This window comes from Lissotriton helveticus, chromosome 5_1, assembly GCF_964261635.1.
Source record: "Lissotriton helveticus chromosome 5_1, aLisHel1.1, whole genome shotgun sequence".
In the NCBI taxonomy this organism is placed as follows: Eukaryota; Metazoa; Chordata; class Amphibia; order Caudata; family Salamandridae; genus Lissotriton; species Lissotriton helveticus.
The window spans coordinates 710,770,397-710,791,646 of NC_136065.1; the positions used below are offsets into that span (position 1 = coordinate 710,770,397).

The 21,250-nt window shown below is 44.4% G+C and overlaps 1 protein-coding gene across 2 annotated transcripts in view; it reads left to right on the forward strand.

Moving 5' to 3' along the window:
• The window catches only part of LOC144754857 (uncharacterized), a 1,464,081-nt gene that overhangs the window by 700,984 nt on the left and 741,847 nt on the right, over positions 1–21,250 (forward strand). For both annotated transcript variants that reach the window (XM_078643119.1, XM_078643120.1), the window contains exon 13: positions 12,186–12,204. In XM_078643119.1, the coding sequence (XP_078499245.1) occupies positions 12,186–12,204 (19 nt within the window). The remainder of the gene's footprint in view (positions 1–12,185; positions 12,205–21,250) is intronic.

Here is a 21,250-nt window from a genome sequence, read left to right on the forward strand (position 1 = left end):
GACGACGGACCAGTTAAGGCGAACCTCCCCGGTCTGGCATACAACGCCCTGTCCAACATTCCACCCGGTGCCTGACCCCGATCCAAGGAGAACCCCGGGTCCACGGGGGGCCCATAAATGATATGGTTGATAGCAGCCAGTTGCGAGGCCCAATAGTATCTCCGCAGTTCCGGGAGACCAATCCCGCCATCATACCACGGGAGAGTCAACTTCACAAATGCAATTCTAGCCCTACCTTCCCACAGGAGGCACCTCTGAAGAGACTCTATCTCCTTAAAGTAGGAAGCCGGCCCAGGGTCTAACGTATTCTGTAAAGCATACAGGAACAGGGGAAGGGCCATCATTTTAAACAGAGTGGCCCGACCGAGCATAGATAACGGAAGGGCCTTCCATCGGTCCACGTCCCTCCTACAACGCTCCAACGGGAGAGCGAGGTTCCTCGCAAAGTGCAGTTGCGGGGCCAGGGTGATATAGATACCGAGGTACTTAAAGCCCACCGTCTCTATCTGAATTGGACAGGTATGAGGAACTACCGGAGGATCACCAACCAGTACAAAAAGGACAGACTTAGTCCAATTAATAGCCAGACCGGAGTACCCACCAAAGATGTCTAGCACGTTCAGGAAATTCCGCAGGGAGTCCTTGGGATGAGTGAGGTAGAGCAAAACATTGTCCGCATATAACGAGATTTTGTCTTCCCACTCAGACGTCCACCTTAGACCCTTAATCGTCCTATCCCATCGGACCCAAGCAGCCAGGGGTTCCATGGCAATAGCAAATAGCAGCGGGGACAGAGGGCCTCCCTGCCTCGTACCCCGGTGCAAGAAAAAATCACCGGATCTACAATTGTTTACCACAACTCTTGCCAAAGCAGCAGTATAGAGCAATCTCACCCAACCAATAAATTCCTGTCCGAAGCCCAGTTTAGCTAGTACTGCAAAGAGATGTTGCCATTCGACTCTATCCAACGCCATCGTGGCGTCCAGGGACACCACAACAGTCGGCTCATGTATCTTCGAGGAGCCCCCAACAATTCCATGGAGTCGCCGCAGGTTCAGCACCATATTGCGGCATGGCATAAAGCCGGACTGATCCGGGTGGACCAAAGATGTAATCACTTTAACCAGTCGGGTGGCGAGCAGCTTCGCCAAGATCTTAGGCTCCGCATTGAGTAACGAAATAGGCCTATACGACGAACAGCTCGTCCTAGGCCTACCCTCTTTATGGATCACGACAATATTCGCCACCCGCTGGTCGTATGGAAGGCGGCCCACCTCCCTCCTCTCCAAACACATAGCTCGGATGTGTGGGGCTACTCGGGTCGCAATCAATTTATAGAGTTCAACCGGGATACCATTGGGTCCCGTTGCTTTACCTGACTTCAATTGCCGTATGGCCTGTGCCACCTCATCGTCAGCGATGGGGGAGTCAAGAAACCCCTTATCCACCTCCGACAGCTTCGGCATAACAATATCTCTGATCATGGCAGCATTATCAGCCTCAGAGTAGTCGCTGCCAGCCGCATAGATCTTCCCATAGTACTCTGCAAACTAATTCGCCACCGCCTGAGGATCAGTAATCGGCTGCGACCCCGACCCCTCTAACTCCGGCACCACCCTAGAGGCTCTCTCCCCGTGCTCCAGCCAAGCAATGAGCTTACCAGCCTTGTCTCCATGCTCATATATGCGACCCTGGACAGCACTGTTATGCGCAATAGCCCTATCCCGAACCAGGCCCTTATATTCCTCCTGTCGGAGTCTCAAATGGTGGATCTCTTCAGCCGTGTGCGACCCCGCCAGTCTCTCTTCTAAGCACAGCACCTCCTCCTCCTTCCTCACCACCTCAGCCTGGTTACGCTTCTTTTTCCCGGCTATCAAGGACAAAACCTCCCCCCTAGCAACCGTTTTATACGCTTCCCAGAGAGACTGGGCCGACTCCACAGAACTTTTATTCTCGAGGAAGTACCAGTCAGACATACGGAGGACCTCCTTCTTAAGTACAGGGTCTTTTAACTGCCAGGCACTAAGCGGGGCAACAGTCCCCGCCACATGCCCGCCAGAAGCGAGCTGCAGCCACAACGGGGAATGGTCTGAAATCCCCCTTGCGAGGGACTTCAACTCCCTAACCATGGGAGCCATGTGTGCCAGCAGTAGGATATAATCCAAACGCGACAGACTGCCTTGAGCAGCCGACACATGCGTGAAAAGCGGCAACCTGGGATTACGCACACGCCAGCTACCAACCAGGTCAAATGTATCCAGGAACTCCGAAAGCCACCTCTGAGGCTGTCGAAGAACACGCGGCGAATTGCGGTCGAGCTCCCCATAAAGCACCAAATTAAAATCTCCCCCCAGGACGAGACCACCCAAGGGTAGGGTGAGGAAAACTGTCCTCAGATCCCGAAACGTATCCGACTGCAGGGCCGGGGGAACATAAATCGACAAAAATGTGACAACCCTGCCTTCCACCAGCCCAGAAACCCCGGCGTATCTACCCCTCTGATCCAACCACGTAGCCTGGACAGTAAAAGGAAAGGAGTTCTTAAGCAAAATCCCACCCCCCTAGAGCCAGTCGTGTACCCAGCATGCACCACAAATTTGTAACCCCCTCTGTGGAGGGCCATACATTTATTACCCACCAAATGCGTCTCCTGAAGCAACACAACATCCGGGGAGTGTCGTCTGATAAGCTGACTGACCATCCCCCTTTTGATCTTGTCTCCCAAGCCATTAACATTCCAGCTCAGCACCCTCATCCCCGATCTAAAACTACTCTGAGCCATCCGATCTGGATCTCACACACTGCAACACATTGTGAGCGCCTGACAAAGAAAGAACCAACACAAAACATCATAAACTAATCTGCCCAAACCCACCTCCCCCCACCCTTCACCCCTGCACTCGGCGTCCACCAACCCCCAACTCGCAGTGTGCCTGTCGCCCCATGGTCTAACTAAACCTACTTTCTAAATAAAGATGAGAGGAGGAATACTGAGCCCCGACCCCCACTCCCGCACCAACGTTATCATCTCTTAGCGCAAGATACAAATTCAAGTCTTGAGGGATAGTTCAACCGCATAGATATCAACCCACATCCGAGGATTCAGCAGGGCCACCTAGTCCAATGATCAACAGTCTCGCTACTGAGTGTCCGGGCCCTCATCTCCAGCCTCCGCCCGGGGAGCCCCCCAAGGATCGCAACTGTCCAACCAGTCCGAGGCAACCGCCGGGTTGTCAAAGAACCAGACCTTCTCCTCAGTCTCAATCCGCAATTTAGCCGGATACAACATCGCATACTTCAGTTCCCTTTCTCTCAGCTGCCGCTTGACCCCAATGAAGCTCTGTCTCTGCCGCTGAACCGCCTGGGTAAAGTCCGGGAAAAAGTTCAGAGTAGAATTCTCATATCGGAGCGGGCCGCCGGTCCTAGAGGCCTGCAAGATAGCATCGCGATCTCTGAAGCTGAGCACTCTAGCAATCATAGGGCGCGGCGGAGCCCCGGGCTTCCGTCGTCCACCCGGAATCCTGTGAGCTCGGTCGACGGTGAAAAAGTTCCCCAGTCCTTTCGGTTTCAGGTGGTTCAGAATAATGTCTTCCACAAATAGATCAGGAGCTACACCTTCCGCCTGCTCCGGAACTCCAATAATGCGCACATTATTCCGCCAGGCCCGTCCTTCGTACTCATCCAACTGACGGTGCATCTGGGCACTGGACGCCTTGAGGTCGCGGACTTCCTGTTGTAACTGCGACACATCATCCGTCAAACTTGTGGTCTTTATATCCAGCGATTTGACCTTCTCACTAGTTTTAGTGAGATCGGGCCTGATCAAGCTGACTTCGATGGTCACTGAGTCTAGTTTATGGTCCAGGACAGTCATCTGCTGCCCCAAGGAAGTCTTGAGGCCATCAATGGCGGCCATGACATCCAACAGTGTAGGGTCCGACGACTGATCCGACGTGTCTTTGCCCCCTTCCAGTACTCGGGCCAATCCGGTGGGCGAACCTCTATGCACCGCGTATCGATCCAGCTTGTTAGACTGCACCACTCTGGAACCCTTAGCTATTCTGGCAAGCTGCCTCTCGCCCTCGGATAAGGCCGCCATCTTAGGCCCGCAGTCGCGCCAAGTCCCAGCTCACCGACTAGGATGACAACAGCCGAAAACAGGCTTCGTCACTCAGAGGCACCGGGCCCAGGGTCACGACAGGCCCTTCCGCGACTCCGAATAGCCCAGGCTCCAACTTCACGCCTCGACCGACCGATGTTGTTGAACTGCAGGCCAGCCTCCGTGCCAACGTGGGTCCCCCGGTGTCACAGCGGGTCAAGGCCCAAATCGCCCAGACCGACAGCTTCGGCCCTGTTCCACCTCCAGAGATCCACGCGGTCCACTACCCTTCCGCCAAACGATTTCAACATCAGCGCCTCAGGATAGTGACAGGATAGTTTAGGTGAGGAGCGGGTTACACGGAGCTACGGGCTCACGCAGCCATCTTGTACGGATGCATGGCTCCTCCTTCCTAGGCAGGCTTTTTTAATTTTCCTTTTGCTTTATTTCCTACAGATACAGTGTGCCAGTGTACAACTGTATGTATTAAGTATCAGGTGAATACACGTTAGGTGTGCAACCCATTATTTCCTATTCCCAGGATTCTTTAGGAGTGGTACGCACAGGGCTGGCCCTCATGTGGTCCAAAAGAAGAGCTTTAGGGTAAAGCTTGAAACATGTCGACCCAGTACTAGGGACACCATACTCATTACAGTTAGGTCTTTCCCTAATATTAACCACTGATTTTAAAACATACCTACTAGGAGCAGGAATAAAATATTAGCTCATTAACTGGGTATTTCTCACCTATTTTCCCACTGCACATCACTGCACCACACATATTTCCCAAAAACGACGTTCCTCCTACATAGTTCGCAAGATGCAGCATGCCTCAATCCTCAGCGGATTGAGAGGACCCGCAATGATAAAGCATGGCACCTAGGGGTATCCCTAGTGGGTGAGGGGACTCTACAAAATAATTTTTCTTTCTAGAAAGAGTGTTTTTCACACATGTGCAGTGGAATCCCTGTTCTTCCTATGGTTAGGTTTCTAAATCTGGTATTCTGGATGTTGTGGAACCTAATTCTTGATGTCCCCAGATTCCAATCAGTTTCTGAGGGGATTTGTAAATGTCATTGGTTACCCGGGAGCAAACGTATTACATTCAATTCTCTTTGCATCGTCCATAAGGCCTTTTACACCATGGGCCCAGCAGAATTTAGGAACTTATTCCAATGATACACCCACCAGACAATTGAGATCCTCATGTAGAAATCTCTTAATTGGTCCTAAGCATCGAAAGTCAAGGTGGGGAGTAGAAAATTCTCAGTGGCAGTATCTAAGGTGTGGAATTTGCTCCCTCACTCCATTTCCAGTCTCTATTCCCATATTCCATTTTGTAAGGCCCTTAAAACTTGGCTTTTCACTCTTTAAAGATAGGTGGTAGGTTTAATCTGTTTCTCTCTTTATCCTCTTAGACTAACTGCTGCGAGCGCCTTGACACCTTTGGGCAATTGCTGCGCTTTAAAAATCTTTTTCATTCATTAATTTCATTCATAACCACCGAATGCCAGTTTTTTGGTTTTAATCTTCGTAATCATAACTGGATTTTAACTGTTCAAGTGAATTAGTGATGTTTTTGTTTTAAACATATGATAACTTCAACGCTAACCATAACTTCACTTTAACCTTTTTTCATTAAACACATCATCTATGCATGTATAAGATTAAAAGCAGTTTTCAATAAATTTGTGTCTACATTCACATGCAAATTCTGTACTTGATTTCAAAGTTATTTTTTTTTTTTTTTCAGTTTAATAAAGGTTTTATTTTGTTTAAGAAAGATAGTACAGTATAATATAACAGCATGACATATAACAGAACCAATATGCAATAATCATAAAAGATAAGTGGAGATGAAAAAGGTTCAGAGACAATATGAAATGGAAGAAAATAGTAGAGATAAAGAAAGAGAAGAAAAGAAGAAAGAAAAAGAAGAAGAGAGAGAGAAAGGAGGGAAAGGTTAGGGAGGGGAAGAAGAGGATAAGAAGGTGGAGAAAGGTAGCCAGGTAAGGTCAGATTTAATTTTTAAGGTGACAGAAGAAGAAGAAGCAATTGCAATTCTGTGCTCATCACATACAAAATTCCACCATGTATGCACGGACAATTTAGAGTTATCCTTCCAGCAAGACAAAATTACTTTGAAAGCAGTTGCAATGAGAAGGTCAAACAATTTTGCGTTATAAGAATGTAAATCCAAAACATCAGAGAGGGAACCTAAAAAAACATGCAACGATGAAAATGGTTCAGAGAAATGAAAAATACGCATGCAATATTTCCAAACTGCGTTCCAAAAAGTGAGAACTGCTGGGCAATCAAATAAGAGGTGAGTGAGTGTGCCAGGGAGAGATGAACAGGACCAACAAAGGTGTGAGGAGGAAGGGGAGAATTTTGTTATGCTTACGGGGGTAATTAGAGCTCTATGGTAAAGAAAAAAAAGTGACTGAGTAATACGGGCTGAAATCGAAGTCTTAAACAGTTTAGACCATAAGCGATCCCAAACATCAACAGATAACGAGAAAGATAAATCATTTTCCCAAACTTTTTCAATAACAGTTTTAGGCCTAATGCCTACAGTCTCTAATAACAGTTTATAAATTAACGCAGCTTTGGGTATTTGTTGAGTAAACATAGTATATAATGGGGTGGAAGGAGTAAGGGAAGGAAGGAGATCAAAAGTAGGAAGGGTAGATAAGTGAGACAAAATGGCAGAAGTAATAATGTCAAATTCTTTGCGAAAATGTGCAGGTAAAGCAAACATATTTTGCATAATGTCAAATGAAATAATAGATGAATCAGAAAAAAATTGGTACACAAACATAATATCCTTTTCTTTCCAATACTTGAAGTAGAAAGATTTACCCTTGTACTTAAGATATTTGTTATACCATACGCTAGAGGAAAGAAAAATTTGTAGTGGGGACGAGTCTTCCGAAAATATATTATGCAACAGAGTATGGGAGTATTTCAGGACAGGGTGTATATTCAAGAATGAACAATTTGACATGAAAAGGGTTTGCTGGAAAGAAAAATCCTTTAACAAGGACCGTTCGACAGCAATCCATCTAGGTAGAGGGGTATCGTTGAAATCAAACGCCAATGAGAAGGCTTGTTTTAATAAAAAGGCCGAATGGTACGATTGAAAATCAGGAAAGCGGACTCCACCTTCAGATTTTGGGCGTGTAAGTTTATGTAAGGAAATACGAGATCTTTTATTATTCCACAGAAATTTGGAGCAGATGGAGTTCAGCCGATTGAAATATAATTTAGGGATTTTCACAGGTAGCATGGATACAGTGTATAAAATATGTGGGGAAATCATCATTTTGATGGTGTCTAAACGACCCCACCAGGAAAGGAAGAGGGGAGACCATAAGTGGAGGAGTGATTGGATCTTTTGAGTAAGGGATGTAAAGGTCAGTTTGAGTGTGTCACGCAAGGTAGAGGAGAACCAAATACCCAGGTATTTGATCTTAGAGGGACACCATGCAAAATCCGTCGATGCAAACATATATTGGTAACAAGATGAGTTGAGGGGTAGGACCTCCGTTTTAGAAAGATTAAGCTTATAACCAGAAACAGAGGAATATAAGCGGACTTCTTCCAAAAATGGAGGAAGGGAAGAAACAGGATTAGCCATGTAAACCAGGACATCATCAGCATAGGCTGAAATTTTTGTCTCAATCGAGGACTGTGTGAACCCCTGAATCAGGGGGTTAGAGCGGATTTTAGTGAGGAAGGGTTCAAGGCAAAGAATGAAAAGTAAAGGGGAAAGAGGACATCCTTGTCTTGTCCCTCTGGATAAGGGGAAGAATTTGGAGAATTGATTATTAACAAAGACACTAGCACGGGGAGCAGAATATAGTAGTGTAACTAAGGAAATGAATTGGGGGCCAAACCCAAACCAATGTAATGTTTTAAACATGAATTTCCAATTAATGCGGTCAAACGCTTTCTCAGCGTCTAAGGATAGGGCAGCTAGAGGGGTTTTGAATCGTTTACTGTGGGAGATAATATTGGCAAAAACACGGGCATTATCAGCTGCAAGTCTACCTTTCACAAAACCAACTTGATCGGTTGTGATTAGCAGAGGAATAAGGGATTCAAGGCGGGCCGCTAAAATTTTGGCAAAAATTTTACAATCGTAATTAATAAGGGATATGGGACGATAGTTTTTACACAGGGAATGGTCTTTATCAGGTTTGGGAATGATGATTATGAGGGCATCCAAAAATGAGCCAGATGCTTTGGCATTTGCGATAAAGGAGTTAAAAAGTTGTAAAAGATGGGGGACAAAAATAGAATGCATGTGGGAATAAAATTCAATCGGGAGACCATCTGGACCAGGGGCTTTCGCTTTCTTGAGGGAGGTAATTGCCTTGGAGATTTCCTGAGGGGTAATTTCAGACTCTAATTGATGGAATTCGGTAGGGAGCGAAGGAGGAGGGGGGAGGTCTCGGAAGAAGCGGGAAAGGGCATCATCATCAGGGTGTGTATCATCAGTATACAGGAGTTTATAATAGTTATGAAAGACTTGTGCAATATCCTCATCAGAAGAAACCGTTGTATTAGTTACCTCATTGAGAATAGAACCAATTGATTTTCGCTCAGATTTAATTTTGAGATAGTTTGCTAACATTTTCCCCGCTTTATTCTGACCCCCATGAAATTTAGATTTAACCTTCAAGAGGGTATTGCAAGCTTCAACTGTGGCAATTTGATTAAGTTCAGATTTGGCTTTAATAAGTTGGTGGAGAGCGTCAGGATTTTTGGACGAGAAGTAAGAGTGTTCAAGGGTCTTAATGTTGGAAAGTTGGGCGGTATACTTATCCCTATTGAGTTTCTTATTCCGAGATACATAAGAAATTGTGAAACCTCGTAAAGCAGCTTTAAAAGCATCCCAATTATTTGAAACTGACGTGTCTTGGGGTAAATTGAGGGCGAAGTATTCAGAGATAAAATCCTTAACTTTAGACATAAAAACAGAATCGGAGAGAAGGAAAGTGTTAAATTTCCAACGATTGAAAGAGGAGGAGGTTTGGGCCAGGTCAAAAGTGGCATAAACAGGTGCATGGTCCGACAAAAAAATAGAACCAATTTCGGATGTCTGAATTGTAGGGAGAAGAGATTTGCTGACTAGAATATAATCAATTCTGGACCTAGTGTGATGAACATTTGAGTAAAATGTATATTCGAGCGAGTTAGGATTGCATGTCTTCCAGACATCAAAGAGGGGACGTGCGGCTATGGCCGATTGAAAAGATTTATGAGTTTTATCAGGCTGGAATTTGGAGGAAGACAGTCTATCTGAGAAGGGATCTAACCATTGGTTAAGGTCACCAGCTATAACAATGTTAGGGCAGTCAATGGAGGATATGAGGACTTTAACGTCAGACCAAAACTTAGGATCTGGTCGGACAGGGCCATAAATATTTAGGAGGACCATCTGTTTTTTTTGTAACACCACTTTTGACATAACCCATCGACCCTCATCATCCGTTTGAGATGAGATAATTTGAACATCCAAACCTTTACGAAATAGTATAGCAACACCACCTTTTTTATCAACAGCAGGAGAAAAAAGAACTTGACCTACCCAAGCCCTCTTAAGCTTCAACGATTCAACATCTGTACAGTGAGTCTCTTGAAGAAAAGCAATTTGAGCATTTAATTTGGATAAATGGGAGAGTACCTTTTGACGTTTAACAGGGTGTCCAAGACCACGAACATTCCACGTCACAAAATTACACATGATGGAAGACAAGGTAGATGGAGAACATCTGGGTCCAATACACTGCGGGTGAACAACTACAAGGGAAGACAGTGAAGACAAACACAATAAGAATGAGAACCAAATACTGAATACGACAAAAAGCAAGGAGATTCTGGTCAATATGGGGAAACATTAGACGAGTGAGCATTTCAAGCCTAAGGAAAGAAAATGGGGAGCAACGAGGTGTACAGCAGGTAATAAGAAGAAAGAAAGATAGGCACTCGAAAAAAACCACGGAACATGAATGGACATGGGGAGAACACGTATGGCCTGTGAAAAGAAAAGAAAGAGAAGAAAGAAAGATATGAAGAAAGAGAGCAAACAGATCAAGGCAAAGGAGCCAGATCTGAGAGAACAGACAAGAGCTAGACATTAGGAGCATGGAGACGCCGGCGAAGGCGCCAATCCCACAGAGCGACGGAGAACGCGGGAATATGGATATGAGGTAAACAGAAAAAGAAGAGAAGTCGTAAGAAAGAATTACAGGAGAGAAACCAGGACTAGGCCACAACAGTCGTCAGGACGTAAGATAAGTGAATGCAAGTAAAATATAAGAATCATTTTCAGTCATTGGTGTCCATTGTGGAAGAGGCAGCAGAAACATTCCGGAGATATTCTCGAAGTTTCAGAGGATCATCAAATGTACGGGAACGACCGTTGTGAGTTATTTTGCAGAGACAGGGATGAAGAATTCCATATTGAATGTGCAAGTCCCTCATATGTGGTCGTAAATTAAGGAACTCCTTGCGACGAGCATTCGTGGCGTTTGATAAATCCTGGGCAAGAAAGATGGTATGGCCCGACCAGATGAGGCGACGTTTAAGTCTTGCAGCTTTAAGAACAGTCATCAGTTCGGTGAATTCCAAAAAAAGCAGGATAATGCCTCTAGGTTTGGTCGGGTTTGACGTGAGTCGGCCCAGACGGTGAGCACGCTGTATATTTAGAGGAGTAGAGTCTGGTAGTAGGTCCAAAAGTTCGTAGAGAAATTTGCGGATGAAGGACACCATGTCGGACCCCTCAAGGGACTCCGGAACACCATAAATACGAAGGTTATTCCTTCTGTTGCGATTTTCAAGGTCCTCAGTGTGGAGTTTTAACTGCTGTATCTCCTTTTCAAGAATAGGAATTTTCACAGATACATCCTGGACGTCACTGACGCGTTGTTCGAGTTGCGAAACCTTGTTCTCCATAACGACCCAACGCTCTTCTATCTGCTTGAGCTTCTCATTAGTTGCCACCATGAATGGTTGTAAGCCACGTACCTCTTCTAAAATGGAGTCCAACACCGGGTTCTGAGAGGATCGGATAGGAGATGGAGGGTCATTCTTGAGGCGTTTCGGTGTAGTGCCGGTGACAGAAGACCTCGCATGCCCCGCGTTCTGAGACATATTACCAACAGAGGGGCAAACTCGGAGGACCACAGGAGGAAAAGTCACACCGCAAGGTGCAAAACGTTGAAACCCTATTAAAAGGCACACCGCAAGGTCCAAAACGTTGAGACCCTATAAAAGAGCGAGCAGAGGCACTGGGAGATAGAGGCTGTAGAAGAGGCACAACGTAGCAGCGCAGAAGCGACAACTCAGATCAACATGGTGTAAAATCCATCCAGGAATAAATGTAGAAAAGTAACAGCACAGCGTCCATAGGAAGTGAGACCCCAGGGGGTCAAGTAGTACTCCACAAAAGGGTAGGAATAGATGAGGTGGAGATGATGAATAGTGCGCCAGACACACCACAAAATGGCCGCCGCCAATCAACATTAATATGGTGAGATGGCATGTAGAGAATAGCAGCGCCAGAGGTCGCTAGGGCAGAGTAGGACCATAGTGGACAGACCCCACAACAAACCTTAGCACCAAAAGGCCATATGGCTGAGCAGTAGTAAAAACAGGCTGCATATGCGGCAAACGGGCAGAGAAAACGGGACGCGAGCTCGGCGGCACAAAATGGCGGCCGCTCGCGTCTCAGAACAGCCGAGGGATGTTTACCGGCAAAAGTGTAGAAAACAGCAGTCAGGAGGGCCGCCGCATCACGCAGCAGACGGGGACCATGTTCCGCCGTCCAGAAATCCCGCTTGCTGGTCTCCGCTCATGAAGTAGATGACGGGAAACGAACTTCAGGTCCCGCGTTTCTCCGGAGCTCACAGAGGATGCGCCATTGCTCGCCGGCGCGTAAGCCACGCCCCTCCAAAGTTATTTATTTTTAATTTGCGCTGTGCACTCTATGCAAAGTAATATTTATTTGAAAAGAATAACTGTTTTGAGTACGGTCAATTTATGTACATTATAGCTGATTTCTTTTTTTATTTTGCAGGGCTATTTCGATGAAAACGGTACGTACTGGGTAGTTCACTTGTCAGAATTATTTGAAAGACTATATTGTAATGAGCTAAAACAAAATAGAAGTCATAAATAGGTGTGGATTTCCACTCCTAAATAAGTGCAAATGTAACTTCACTGCAACTACCAACAAAGCAATAGAGGTATATGGCAGATTGATTAATTTTTCTTTTACTGCAATCTTCATTCCAGGGAAACAATACATTAGCAATGATATCTGCTAGGGTTTTATTTTAAGCACTGTTATTATAAAATGTCTGGCTTGCCAATTTATAAAGCTTCATACAGGTCTACATTTGGCATGGAAATCTCATTCATTTTGACAATTATGGTAGAAACAAGCACTGGCAAAGCCAATAGGTTTAGCCTTTGCGAGCTCTACTGGCTTTTTAAATGTTTGTTGTTTAGACATGTTGCACAGCAGAGCGAGTCCCCATTTCAGAGTAGTATTTGTGGCAACGGCCTGAAAAACATGTGGGCAAAGGTAAACAAAACAAAACATTTTCTTTTATAAAATGGATGGGTTTTTAATCTAGTAAATTGTTATGGTTTTAATTAACTGAACAATAAAGTTTATTATTATTATGTGGGCAAAGGTACACAAAATATGTTGCTTTTATGGCTGTCATTTTTTTACTTCTTTGGTAAAGTGATCTTGCGGCCAACTTGTGTGCTCGTGCTTTAAATTAAATCACTTGTGGGGGGGGGGGCTCCATATTTTTGAAGGTTCCATGGTATATTGAGCATTCTTCAGCATACGCTCCATGGAATTTTGCGGTGAAAGGAAACATTTACTTCCAAAGTATTCCTCAAGATATCCACACCTCACCATCTTTGTACTTCAGCAGAAATAGAAACTGATCCAAAATACAGAAAGGTCCGGCCTATGGCAACGATGCATGCACGAAAGCTGTAGATACTTAGTGGAATTTAATCAGGTGATCAATCTCCGTAAAATGCATATCCAGGCATATAAACCCCGGCCTTAGAAAAGATTGAAGTTTGAAACGTATCAAAAAGTGATGGGATAGCAATGATCTGCAAGTCTGGGGCTACTTACAAATTATCTCTGGGAGCTGTTTCAGCGGCAGGTTAGTAACTCGGGACGACCCATCACTGTCCGTTTTAATTGCAGGGTGGACCACCTCGGTAAATCAGTGCTGATTACACTTTGAAACATGGCACTCACATTACTTCTAGCGCCTAATCTTTCCATGTTGCCAAATACCGTGTCCTCTGTAACTCAATGCTAGACTTGGCATTTGTCTAATCTGCTGACTGTGTAGCTACCAATTAAGCCTTTGAAAGCAAGATTTGTTCTTACTCCTGGCATTAATGTTTCCTCTTGAAGTAACCGAAAGGAGAGTTACTGCGCTCTCTAAAATCAAATAGTAATGTAAATAATAAAAGGAAGTATAACAGTGTAGGTTTTAAAAGATGAATTATGTTGCCTGGTCTTAAACTTGTTTTCTCTATGATATTATGACTGGTTATTTATGCTGCTCTTTTTTTTCTGCAGATGTTGCAGTTTCTTTAAATGATGTTAATAACAGATGTTAGTATTATCCTTTTCAATGGCACTCAGTTTGCCAACCACGAAAGGTTGAAAGGCTGATTTGGCCATGCCTGTTTCAAGGTCGTGACTTGCAAATCATGCCAAATATCAGCAGTGAGTGGTTATCTCTTTGACCAATCTTGCAGGTGCTGGCGCGAGAATCAATTTAAATAGAAAAGGTTTCACATCTTTATCTCATTCAAAGATTCCTTCTTTCACTGAGTGACCTTTACTCCCCTGCAACAGACCCTTGCCTCTGTATATGAGAAGACGAGAACTCTGCATTGGATGCCTGAGGCTTGAGCCGGGCAGACACTTTTACTTGTACTCTTAGCCTGTTATTTTAAAATACTTTTTCTGTATTGCACTGCCCTTTGTGTCCTCTCCCCCCTGCACTAAGCGTGCTGATTTTCGCGACGCTGGCGTCTTTGCCGATTTTCGGGTAAAGACCCAATTTAATAACAAATTTTAATAACACTTCCTGACTGGTGTGCTCACCCCTTCTAGCGCTACCTCCCCTTGAGGGTCCGGCCGATTTGGGGCTGTTTAGACCGGGGGCTCGGGCAGAGCTAGTGCGGCCGCCATCTTGGGCAGGGTTTCCTCCCTTGAAGTGAGAGGAGAACAGTATAAAAATAAACGGCTATGACTCCGCGCAGCGGACGCGTTCAGCGGATGCGCCGTATTCGCGCCGGAGTCAAGCCAGAGTCCAGCCCGTCTGTGCCCGTCCGCGACAGACCGGGGCGCGGGGCGACTCCTCCAAGTCCTATGATTCCACTTGATGTCCCGGAACCGGTAAGGCACCTTGCTCAATACACGAAACAGGAGCTTCTTGTTATACGGTCCAAAATGAACACTGGCTGTGATCATAACTACCCAGCCGATAGTCTCCCTACCAAATGCGACTTCTGTAACCACACTTTTTCATCACCTAACAACCAGGGGCTTCCCTTAGCAAAATCCAACATGCTATTACTCAACTTTAAGTCGATGAAGAAACATAAATTAGAAATGTATGACCTAATTACTAGCAGTAAGCCCGAAGTGCTATTTCTAACTGAGACGTGGTTGGATGAGGAGTCTGCCCCAGAAGCATTGGAAGCTACCCCCCCTGGCTATAGTCTACTACGTTTAGACAGATACAAACAAAGAGGGGGAGGGATTGCCCTCATTCATAAAACAGAGTTAGAATGCACTCTAATAAAAGCTGAAATTTTACATAGCGAAAGCGGCTTATTTTCCATCAAACTTGGACCGAGAAACATCATTTTCGGCCTGTTGATATATCGTCCTCCTGGAGTAGCTGGACAATTCGAAAGTCATCTCTTTGATTACATCACGCAACCAGCCCTCAGTTATAAAAAGTTTATAATTTTAGGTGACTTAAACCTCCATTTCGAGGATAGGGAGTGCAAAGAGGCACAGGAGGTAGCCACGGCACTGGCGTCGCTGGGACTGAACCTTCAATCTACTGCCCCATCACACCAACATGGCCATCTCTTGGACCCTATCTTTGCCAACTGGGAAGGCATTACTACCTTCCCTTCGGTAAAAATAATTTGGTCTGACCACTTTATCATTCCGTTTCTGGCAGATAATACACTCACAGAAAACATAATTTTTAAGCCCTCATCCCATAAACGTAGAAATTGGAAGAAGTTCGATCAAGTAGCTTTCAGACTTGCTCTCCAAAAAAATCCTCCATTGCATTGTAACTCTCTTCAAGAAACCTATGAAAATTATGAAAAATGGCTCTCTAATGCCCTGGATGAGATAGCCCCATGGACATCTAAGCCCCCCGCTAGGCAGTCTAAAACCGCTCCTTGGTTTTCTGAAAAACTAAAACTAGCCAAAGCCAGATGTAAAACTCTAGAGCGCAACTGGAGAAAACATTACAACCTCGAGGAGAAAATGTTATACAAGACTGAACTCCATAAATATCATAAATTAGTGAGATCGGAAAAAAGATGTCATCTCAAAAATAGAATTAACTTAGCTGATAATCCTACCAAAGAACTGTTTTCAATCTATAGGGAACTCACCATTCCTACTAGATTAGAAGCCCAGGACACGTATTCGAAAGAACTATGTGACTCCATTGCTGACTTTTTTGTTAATAAAATTGACAAAATCCATGACACCTTCACAAAAGATGAGTCCAGTTCTAGCGAATCCGCTGAAGCCAATAACAGTAACATGGGGACCCATGATCTCACCTGTTTCATCACTCCTGAGAAACAAGAGCTTCTCAGCATTGTGAACAGCATACAATCGGTTCTCCGAGTGATGTATGCCCACCGACTCGTTGCAGAGGAGTCATGGAATCCACGGTTATTGACTATATCAGTCGTATTGTATCACTGTCCTTCGAGGAATGTAAGGTACTAGATGCCTGGAAAACAGCCCAAGTAATCCCCCTTAAAAAAAAGGCGAACATCCACATCTCCCAATTCCAGAATCTTCGCCCCATATCCCTCCTCCCTTTTTGTGCCAAGATTGTGGAAAAAGTAGTGAATAAGCAGCTCATGAGTCATCTAAAAGATCATGCGCTCCTACACCCTACTCAATCAGGGTTTAGAGCCGGATACTCTACTGAGTCAGCCCTACTTTTTTCCACCGAGAGTCTTAGGCGCATAGTGGATGGAGGAGAGATAGCAGCGTTGGTATTATTAGATCTTAGTGCAGCCTTTGACACCGTGCTGCACTCAACGCTGCTGTCTCGGCTATCTGGAATGGGAGTTAAGGGGCCGGCCCTTGCGTGGCTGGAGTCCTTCTTGGCCAACAGAAACTTTCAGTTGCATTGCCCCCCCTTTAAGTCTTCCCCCAGAAAAGCAAGCCATGGGGTTCCTCAGGGGTCCAGTCTGAGCCCCACCTTGAATAATATCTATATGGAACCCCTGGCTCGCATAGTGGAGACTTATGGGGTGGGCATTGTCAGCTACGCTGACGACACCCAATTGGTGTTCAAACTCACGCCCGACCACAGAGAAGACGCCAACAATTTCTCCAACTGCCTCTCTTCCGTGGCAGCTTATGTGAATAACAACTGTCTTCGCCTTAATGGCGATAAAACTGAGCTGTTGGTGGTGGGCAAATCTTCTTCCGCTTGGTCCCACATGTGGTGGCCTGCGGAACTGGGCAGCCTGCCCTGCCCTGTGGCATCGGTGCGGAACCTGGGCATAACATTGGATTCTAACTTGTCTTATAACCCTCATGTGAAGAAGGTTGCAGCAAGATGCTTCAGCATACTGAGAGTCCTTCGAAAGGTTCTAGACCTTCTCCCCTTGGACTCAAGAAAGACCATAGTCCATGCCCTAGTCACCCCTCATCTGGACTATGGGAACGCCTTGCTACTGGGGTTGAGCAAAAAGGGCACTTACCAACTCCAGTCCGCTCAAAATGCCGCAGCGCGCCTTGTGCTCAAGCTTCCTCGAAGAGCCTCAGGGAGACTGGCCTTGTCCAGACTCCATTGGCTCCCTATCAAGGAGCGAATTAAATTCAAGGCCCTATGCTTTGCCCACCGCATAGCCCACGGCACCGGCCCAGGATATCTGCAGGGTTTACTCACTATACATCCCCCTACCAGGAACCTTAGATCTGCTGGTACGATGGTGTTCAACATCCCTAAGATAGCTAGAGCGAAGATGGGCGGCTCCTCTTTCAGATACTTGGCTGCCAAGGGCTGGAATGAACTCCCTCTTGAGATGCGGATGGAACCCTCTGAAATGAGATTTCGAGGAAAATTAAAAACCTTCCTCTTTCCCCGCATCTAATTTTCCCATTCCCCCTTGTCTTGTCTGTTTTTCCTGTGTTCATTCCTCTTAGCTTCTTTGCGGTTTTCAGCGCGGGGACACTCTGTTCCTGATTAACCAGGCGCTTTATAAATGGCTTCTATTCTATTCTATTCTATAAATCAAAACAAATTTTAATTGCAATACTACTTCTAAATTCAGTCAATAAGGAGAGTTTTGATTAGTTATAAGGGTTTTATTTTTTATTAAAAAGGTTTAGTAAATGTGATCTTTTTATTCTGTATTCAATAAGCCAAATGCATCAATCAGATTACAGAATTGATAATAAAAATATGGCTAGAACAAGTCATGACAAATAATGCAATACAGAGCGTTCTATAAAGAAAAGAATCCCTATTCTAAAGAATGGGGCGAAATGGGTGTTAGCAGGAACCTATAAATAATGAGTTTTGATTAGGTTTAAGGGTTTTATTTTCAATAAACATGTATATTATTAATTATTATTTATCTTTTTATTATTTATTCAACTAGTCAAATGCACCAATCAAATTACAGAATTGGTAATAAAAATATGGTTAGAAAAAGTCATAACAAATAATGCAATGCTGCGCGTTCCATAAAGGAAATAATTCCTATTCTAAAGAATGGGGCAAAATGGGTGTTAGCAGAAACTCATTCAGAGTTCAAGAGGAATGAGTGAGAGTAAGTACATAAAGCTCAAATTTGATCAATCAATATCAGCTGGACTTCCCGTAAAGAGAGGTTCACAAAAAGCAAAAATAATCATGTAGGAGCAGTAGCAACTGCAATCAGAAATCAGGTCGGGTAGGGTGGAAAATCAGCATTCAGCCTTCAGTATAAAGCCATAAGCTTTCAGCTTCAGTGCGGACAAGTGGTATGAGTCTTGAAAAGCATCAGGGAAAAAGTTTCTCTGGAAAAGCGTGTCTCAGTAGTGGGGTCTGGAAAAGCAGTAACAGGTTGTACTATAAACAGTCAAAAGAAAATGTTGCAGTTCGTGTTGCTTCTACTCCTCTTGACCAATCATCTTTCGATTCTTTTTGAGAGGAGTCACATCACACCTCAGTCTTTCCCACGTTTGAACACAATGGGTTTGCTAAGAATTATCTTGAAGTATTAAACACATTTTAAATGATGTCTACATTTGAGGCCTTTGGATTGATATCCACTGATCCTTTATAAATAGAAACTGTATAGAAATGTTATTGATCTATGTGTTGCGACGCATTGTTGGTATAGATGTGATAATTATGATTGTGGCATATTGTGATGGTTTTTGGAAGAACATGCAACAATAGAAATATTTCAACAAAATAAAATGAGGCCTTTGGATTCTTAGACCTCAGTTCTCATGGGTATGATCAGTCTAATCTTCTAATGAAATAAATTGTATGTTAGTCTAAACAATAGGCAAAGTGAAATAAAACTGGAACTAACTTTATCAGCATGACAATTCATCATTATAACTCAGAAAAGAAACAGGTTAAGCTATCACATGTCTCTAATCATGTGTTGTATTTAGTGTGCGAAATTATATGAAGTCATTCTATTCAGTGATAAAGTATTTCTTAGCAAAACATTTCAAAACATTATTATTAATCAAATATATTCTTTAATACAATTAGAAGTATTTTCTAAAGGCATGCCAGGGTAAGAACAACTTTTAAGGATTTTGTGCACGTCTCAGTATATTTAACCTTGCTGCTTGGAAAATGAAGCTTGCTTTAGACTTTGCGAGGCCTAGTACTAATAGATATAGTTATTTACTACAAATTGCACATTTTAATGTTGCGTCAGCTCAAAATATATTGCACATTAATATTGCACAGGTGTTTTTAACTATATTAAATTTACATTTTAATAAAACTTTTTATCACAGGCTGTTTGGGATTAGAAAAAAGCAGGATAACTGGAACATTTGATCTTGCAGAAAAGGAATAGGTTTAATCCCGGATAAAAGACTGGCAATTCGAATAGTCACGTCTTGTAATAAGCTCCATCTAGATGGAGTGCCAGCAGTTTCTAACATTGTTTATAAGGTCAAGTAAAAAAACTTTTTCGAGAGACACAGTATTTATTTGTTAATGTGGACTGTACCTTTTTGTTAATCCTACGAGAAAGGGCTGACACCAGGTTTGTTTCCACCTCGTGTAACTGATGATCTTGTTAAGAGCTCCAATACCTTAGAGTCAAATTTGACCCATATAAATGAATAAACCAGAAAAAACCCACAATCAAGGCCCGTGAGTGGAGAGCGGGAGCAGCTACAACAGACTGTGGAGAGCAACTCGAGAAATGTGTGGGGAAGAAGGGAGTGTGGGAAGGACAGGAGACTAACTTGAGTCATGCACTCTTGAAGAGAGCACATATAAAAGGGAACAAATTACCTGCAAGTGTCTCTAGCCAGTGGATGGACACTGGCTGCAGAAATGAAGCTGTACTAGTCCATGCCCCACAACAGGGACTGACAGTGGAAGGCTGGGAGCAAGCAGGGAAGAACAGGAGGGGCTGGCCAATAAAAGGGACGGAAAGGTAAGTGACATGATGTGAAGCCAACCATTGGTAAGTAATGGGCAGGCTCCAATCCCGTTTTTAAGCTTTTTTTTGTAAACCATAGATTTTGCTGACAGCACATGCGCACTGTAGGGGAAACCTAAAGATGATGTCTCTTTACATGGTAATCCTCCTTTATGATTGTTTTAATTTCTCCAAAGAATTCCAAACTGATGTGCGAAGTGCATCAAAAGTTCTGCAACCATTCATAAATGCAGTGGCGTTGCCAGGGGGCAAGGGAGTTCGGCACAAGTTTATGAGGCAGCGGCTTCGCCCTGCTATCAGGGGCGGCAACAGCAAGCTGAGAAAATGCTAGCCAGAACCCCCCCTCATTCTTGACTGCGGCAGCCGTCGGGTGCCAAATGCAGAGGCCTCCACGGGTGCCCATAGGGCTAGCTATGCCACTGCAGCCAGAAATTACTTGACTCCTTACCACTTCAGAGAACACTACCTCAGTGCATGAAACTTGAGACTAGGTGAAAATAACCTTGAATCGTGCCTCATCGGTCCTACATTTTTTCAGCACTCCGTTGCTCTTTTGCTAGGTTTGTCTTCTATACCACACCTATACATATTGTATATGGATTTATGCAAGACAGGACAGGACATTGGGACACCCTGAAATATGTGTGTGGGGAGGGGCTAAATAAAAACTACATACTTTGTCTATTGGGTCGATTATCTGGACTTGCTATGCCCCTGAGCAAAAACTGTATCACAGTCAGCAGCACAGCAGTACAGGCAGATCTGTGTGAGTTTGTGTTCCCAAATAGATCAAATACAAGGTTCCAATCATGCAAGTAAGAGTTAGAGAAGGCACTATGTTGCTCATGGTTTGCTGTGGTGTGCACATGACATGGGATCACAATATGGCCTTGTTATACCTGGCACCATTGGCGGGGTTCTCCCTTCCATTTTTGCTGTTGCCTCGTGTTTTTCTGGTGTTAGATGCTTTGGGCACTGTGCCACTGCTGTTCAGTGCCACAGTGCAAGTGCTCCCTCCTGTAAATTGATGTATTGATTAGTGGTTCCATGATTGGATATTTGGTTTACTTATCAGACCCTAGTACAGTGCACTGAGTGTGCCCAGGGCGTGTAATCCAAATGCTGCTAGTGGGCTTGCAGCACTGATTGTGCCACCCACAGAAGCGGCCTTGTAAAATG